This window comes from Dioscorea cayenensis, chromosome 18, assembly GCF_009730915.1.
Source record: "Dioscorea cayenensis subsp. rotundata cultivar TDr96_F1 chromosome 18, TDr96_F1_v2_PseudoChromosome.rev07_lg8_w22 25.fasta, whole genome shotgun sequence".
In the NCBI taxonomy this organism is placed as follows: domain Eukaryota; kingdom Viridiplantae; phylum Streptophyta; class Magnoliopsida; order Dioscoreales; family Dioscoreaceae; genus Dioscorea; species Dioscorea cayenensis.
The window spans coordinates 14,028,375-14,035,040 of NC_052488.1; the positions used below are offsets into that span (position 1 = coordinate 14,028,375).

Consider the following 6,666-nt stretch of genomic DNA (forward strand, 5'->3'; position numbering starts at 1 on the left):
GACCTATCTTTAATTATGTTTCACCGATTGGGTACTCGGATAATTCCGATTATATTTGAATGATGTGGCAGTTCGGAAATATGAGTCAGCATAAAAAAATAAATGGTGCTTGCCATGTCGGCAACCCAGGTCACATCTCTCTCTCAAGCTCTTTAATTAGTCAACTATATGCGGTCTTGGTCCAAATGCGCAAGCTTGGCGTAGTCAACCTGTTCAGCCACCACCATGCCGAGTCTTGGTCCTCCGTCTGTCTTCAATCTCAGCAAGAACATCACTTTTAGAGTAGCTTTGGGTTGTAGTCCCATTCATGAAGAGCAAGACAAGTTTATCTCTCTCTCTCTCTCTCTCTCTCACACAGAGAAGCTCTTTAATTAATAATGGTGACCAACACTCATTTACTTGAACTGAATTTTTTTGACATTAAGAGCTAGAGCCGTGGAAGGCTATTCATAGGACGTCAAGAGATGTAAACCAAGTGAAGAAAATGTTAGAGATGATGTAGTTGGGTGGTGTTGGTGGAGGAGGAGCTCTAGGACGTCAGGGGATCAGAAGGGAAGGAGGAGAAGGTTTTGAGAAAGCTAGAGAGAGAGAGAGAGAGAGAGAGAGAGAGATAACCTGGGTTGCTGACGTGGCAAGCACCATTTATTTTTTTATGCTGACTCATATTTTCGAACTGCCACATCATTCAAATATGACCGGAATTATCCGGGTACCCAATCGGTGAAACATAATTAAAGATAGGTCACCATTTTGATACAAATCAAAGTTTGGACCCCAAACTGATAATTCACCATAGTTGGGTACCCTATCAAAAATTTTTCCCGTTCTCCCACACTTCTTCAAATCTTCTGGTTATGGCTGGCCCTCTTTCTCTCTTTCTCTCCTGCTTCTCATTTATCCCTCACTTCTTCAAATCTTCTTAACATGATCGGTCGTCTGTCTGAACTTCTCTTGTAGTTCTTATCGCCACCACTCGCGGGCGCTATCTAGTGTTTCTCTCTCACTTTCCTCACCACCAGTTTTTTTACTTTATTTTGTTTTTTGAAAATTTTAATCTATTTAACCTGTTAGATCCGACTGGGTCACCCAATTTCTAAATAACCAGGCGGGTCAACCGCTTCTTAGCAGGATATTTTTCAAACATGGTCATAAGGTGTAACCAGACTGTCCTCATGTTCGGTTCCCAATTTTTCCAGTTGAACAAATTAAGCCGGTCCGGATTTGACAACATTGCTCGTAACCAACTCAATATATTTGTGTCTTTTTTTTAATTACATTTTTTTCATTATTTTTAAACTAAATCTTATAATTTATTTTAAAAAATAAATAAAACTCGATGGTCTGGCCTATGAATCGGTGGTTACCACCTCACTGGTTCGAGGGTGTTCTCCGGGTCAGGTATGGGTCCCTTTGAGTTGACCTATGACCCATCGGGTCTGTCCTTTTGGCTGGGCCAGTTATGAGTCGGCTAAAAATTGAACCGTACCTGTTGGGTCAGGCCCGATGGCCCAATAAACCGAGTTCATCTCCTCTGATTCTGGAACCCGAGAATACACCGGTTCTAGCCTATCATATTCTGACACGTGTCCCATGTGATATTATTATATTTTTTCTATTGTGATTGAGAACACGTGTCAAGTTTTAATAAGTTGGAATCAGGGGAGATGAGTTCAAACCGAGTTCAATAAACGGGCTTGCGCCCCTCACAAATTATTTTATTGCTAGCGTATTCAATAAAGTTTTTAGTATCTAAAAAATTGTAAAAAGATAAATATTATATATTTTATGAATATAAAGATCGAAATAAATAATGGACACAAAAGCTAGAGCACTACATCATATGGCCTAAAATTTCTTTTGTTCTTATCCTTGAAATGAAAAAAAAATATATATATATATATATATATGTAGAGCGGAGAATATTAAAACTTTAAAGCATTGACCTTTTAACAGTACTGTATATAAAATGGACATTTGGGATATGTTGAGAATTAAAAAAAATAAAACTATAATACAAAAGCATATCCTTCTCTTATCTTCATGATCTTGACCCATCTCTTCCTCAACTATTCTTCTCCGCATCTTCTCTTTTAGTTAAGCAAACCCAAGTAAGTCCTTACTTTTTTTTTTTTCAATTAAATTGTTTCTCTTCTTTCAAAAGTTATGTTTGAAGTTAACAAGGAAGAGGAGGTGTTTGTTGATTTTATATGATTAGTGTCATCAGTCATGAAGTTGTAGAAAAAAATTTGCTAATGAATGATGAGGGTGAAGGATAAAAAATAAGATTTTATACGGATTATTTTTAAAATTTTGTTTGATTAATTTATTATTTATCTTTTTAATAGAAGATCTGATTGTTGATGCATGAAGTTTTCAATTCGCAAAATAGTTTATTTTCTACAAAAAAAAAAAAGTAGTAAAACCTTTAATTAATTTTTATAATTTTTAATATTTTTAGAAATTAGAATTATTTTATAAACATTAAAATAATATATTTTTAATCCAATAAATAAAGCATTCCTAGTGTTCAAATTTCATCTATGATCTAACGCTTTTTAGGCAACAATATAATATGTGACATTGGTGAGGAGTCCATGTGCATAGAGTATCGTGCACATGCATGCTGACTAAATTATATATATATATATATATATAATTGCATTCGATTGGAGGTTGATTTGTAAAAATATAAATTAAATATATTCCAAGATTTTTTTTTAAGAAGCCCATGTGCATGGAGTATCGTTCCCATGCTGACTAATATATATATATATATATAATTGCATTGATTGAAGGGTAATTTGTAAAAACATAAGTTAAATTTATTCCAAGATTTTTTTTAATTTAATTTTTAATGAAATTACCACATAAATCACATTTTATATGCTTTATTTATCTTCAATCCAATGAATTTATTGATACTATGTGACTGTTTGAATTCACCCTATGTACATATAGTCCAGTTTCTGAATTTCTTTGGCGAGCCAAAACGAGCTCAGTTTCCAATGCATGAACTCATATACAAAAGCAAATGAAAATAATAAAAATATTACATACTATTTATTAAAATTAAAAATTAAGAAAAAAACCACTTTTAGTCTGTACTGAGTCTAGTATGCAAAGTGTTTACGTCATATTGAAAAAATGAGATACTGAAAAAGTGAGTTTCAATCTTAAGATTCTTAACCCATACAGTATATTGAGGGATTATTTTTATGGATGTACATAAGCCTAACATATGATTTGTCACAATTTATGCCTACTTTTTTATATAACACACCCACCCACACACACACACACACACACACACACACACATATATATATATCAGCACATCTCTCACTCTAATTATCTCTAGCAGCATCATCATCGTCATCTTCATCATCGGCAACAACATGAGACGTCCACATGCACTTCTCCTTCCATTTCCTGCACAAGGTCATGTCCTCCCACTCATGGAGCTCGCCTACCTCATGGCCTCTCAAGGCTTCATCATCACCTTCATCAACACCCACTTCAACCATGCACGTCTCCTCTCCTCCACCAGTACACCATCTTCAATCAACTTCATTTCAATCCCTGATGGCATGGAACCTGAAGATGACCGCAATGACATCGCCAAGTTATGCCATGCACTAATGACATTCATGCCTCTCCATCTCCGCCAACTCATTAACACTATGAATATCCAAGAATCCGATAAACCGCCGTGTTTCATCGCCGACGAAGGCATGGCCTGGGCTTTGGATGTCGCCAAGACAACCGGTCTTCGTTCCACCGTCTTCTGCCCTGCCTCCGCCAACACCTTCACCAACATGAGGAGTGTCCCTTACCTCATTGAACATGGCATCATCAATGAACAGGATGGTATATATATATAGGCATTCATTTGCTTTATTAGTTTTAATTTGATATATATATTCATGGTGTTCTTAATTAATTATCAGGGTCTGCAATGAAACCTGGACAAGTTTTCTTATTAAGTCCAGGGATACCTCCAATGAATGTTGATAATCTTTCTTGGAATTGTTTCCTTGATTCTGAATCCAATAAGATTATATTTCAATATGTTGTTAATAACAACAAGGCATTGAAGCATGCGGAGTTCGTCATCTTCAACTCATTTTATGAAGCGGAAAAGGCGGTTTTCGACTACTTAAACTCTTGCAAGATGCTACCCATTGGCCCATTGATCTCCAAGCATAGTTCTTCTGTATCTCTTTCAAGATGCTTTTGGGCTGAAGACAAGACTTGCAAGAGCTGGCTCGATGAACAATCTGATAATTCTGTTATTTATGTGGCTTTTGGTAGTTTGGCAATTATTGATGAAATGCAATTTCAAGAACTTGCTTTAGGGTTAGAGCTCACTGGCAGGCCTTTTTTATGGGTGATCAGGCCAGATATAACAGGAAAGGCCACCACCCGCTTGCCGGAAGGGTTCAGTGATCGTATCCGGGGAAAGGTTGTTGAGTGGTCTCCTCAGCAGGAGGTTCTTGCACACCCTGCATTGGCTTGTTTCATTACTCACTGTGGATGGAACTCAATAATGGAAGGTATGAGCAATGGCATGTCATTTCTTTGTTGGCCTTACTTTGCTGACCAACATTTGAATCAGAGTTATATCTGTGATGTCTGGAAGACTGGATTGAAGATGATGCCTGATGAGAATGGTTTGATCACAAAGGAGGAGATTAGAGGTAAGGTGGAAGAGTTGGTTGGTGATGAAGGAATGAAGAAGAGGGCCCTTGCTTTGAAGGAAATGGCCATGAAGAGTGTTGACAAAGGAGGGTCTTCTTTTGAGAATTTTATCACTTTCATTAAAGTTATGAAAGATGATGTTTAGTGGCTAGCTTATTATTTGGTATTTCTTAATTTTGTTCGTAAATCATATCAATTGTTCATCATTATCATTATCATCTTCTACTTCTTCTTCTAAATTCTGAATGAAAGTGGGTGTTATGAATATACACCTCTTTTAAATTACAAATCAAGTTAAATAACAAGGATTCTCACATTCACCTATACACCATTTCTAAATTGTAAATATTATTCAACCATAGTTAAATTAATGAATTAAAAATAAGTTTCTTCAAACCAAGTGTTTTGTTTATAAAAGATAGTTTCTTTAATTTGTTTTCAAATAAAATTTGATTTTACTCCCGTCTTCATAAACGACCTACAAAGCATTCCGCCTACAGAAAAGATAAGTTCGAACATTAGATTATACAAAATAAAAGCTTAAAAGCTTAAAAGCATAGATGTTATTGAAAAAGTAAGTTTAATTATGTATATACTTTAATGTGATTTGTTTATTTTATAGGGTATATAGCAATCGATATGTAGTTAATATTAATAATTGCAAGGTCACACTCAGATGTTGTATGCAATGATGTTCGTTTGTATAGCAATGTGACATGTGACAACCTGGAACATGCAAGTTGCTTGTCTGCAGTCAAGTAAAGCAAAGTGACATGTGACTACTTGGAAACCCGATACTCTGAAAAAGTTGTGGCTAAAAGGCATGGCCTTCTGATTTGAATCACTGGATCACTTGAAGGCAAGGGTTATAATAATTCGAGGATAAAAAAAATAAAATAAATTTTAAAAATATTTTTTTAAATCACCACATAGAAGCATTTACCAAAAAAAAAAAAATGGATAGGTGATAGAATTTAGAAATCAAAAGAAAAATGTTTTATTCTCCAATAAACACAAATAAATAATAAATGAATGAATTCCTCTTAAATTTAATTTTCACTAGGTAAATTCCGTTGCTCCACATAAGATTTTTTTAAACAATTTTGATGGTTGTAAGGCGATATTAAATATATTTATATAATTTGAAGCTAAAATAAAACAATTTAATTAATATAACATTGAGCACAAAGTTCATAAAAAATGTGTAAAACAAATGCAATAAAAGAGAGAAACTAAAAGGTAAATAAAATTTAATTATACAATAATAAATATCAAAACCTTTCCTACAAATCATTAAAATAAAAAATCAAAATCAAAACCAGTAACATACGACTATGATCACATTTTTTGGAAATACATAAGGGTCCGTTTGGATCACTGAATATGAGTGGTAATGGTAATGGTAATGGGAATGTAATGGTAATGGGAATGGGAAAACTAATGGTAATGGAAATGAAAAAAATGTTTGGTTGGAAGGAATAAATGTTGGGAATAGCAAAAGTGACATAGAGAATTGTATGTAAATTACTTTAATGCCCTTAATATAAGTAATGATAAATTAATATATAAAATAATTACATATAAATAAATATTTAGTCTCTATAATTATTATAATTAAATATTTAGAATAAATAATTTTTTTATCATTAACCAATTTAATTTAATTATAAAATTTAAATGACTCAATTTATGTTTATTATAATTTAATTTAATTATTATAATTAGTTATTTAAATTAATTATTATTATTTAATTAAGTCTTAAGTAAGGGCAAAAATGTCATTTCACTTTACTTATCATAATTAAATAATTTAATTAATTATTTTATTTAATTAAATCTATGTAAGGGCAAAACAGTCATTTCACTGTAATTATTATAATATTTAAATGGCTCAATTTATGTTTATTATAATTTAATTTAATTATTATAATTAGTTATTTTAATTAATTATTATTATTATTTAATTAA

The 6,666-nt window shown here is 32.9% G+C and overlaps 1 protein-coding gene across 1 annotated transcript; it reads left to right on the forward strand.

Annotated features, from left to right (window-relative positions):
• Positions 1 to 2,015: 2,015 nt before the first annotated feature.
• Positions 2,016 to 4,923, forward strand: LOC120281841 (UDP-glycosyltransferase 83A1-like). The gene is made up of 3 exons (XM_039288535.1): positions 2,016 to 2,108; positions 3,362 to 3,867; positions 3,948 to 4,923. Exons 2-3 carry the CDS (start codon positions 3,396 to 3,398, stop codon positions 4,841 to 4,843), a joined length of 1,368 nt encoding a protein of 455 aa, XP_039144469.1. The 5' UTR covers positions 2,016 to 2,108; positions 3,362 to 3,395; the 3' UTR covers positions 4,844 to 4,923.
• Positions 4,924 to 6,666: the final 1,743 nt, after the last annotated feature.

What these genes read in the sequence shown, in the direction of transcription:
- LOC120281841 (XM_039288535.1), top strand. Translation starts at nt 3,396, where the DNA reads ATGAGACGTCCACATGCACTTCTCCTTCCATTTCCTGCACAAGGTCAT. An exon ending in CATCATCAATGAACAGGATG is followed by an intron (nt 3,868 to 3,947) that starts GTATATATATAT and finishes ATTAATTATCAG; the next exon opens with GGTCTGCAATGAAACCTGGA.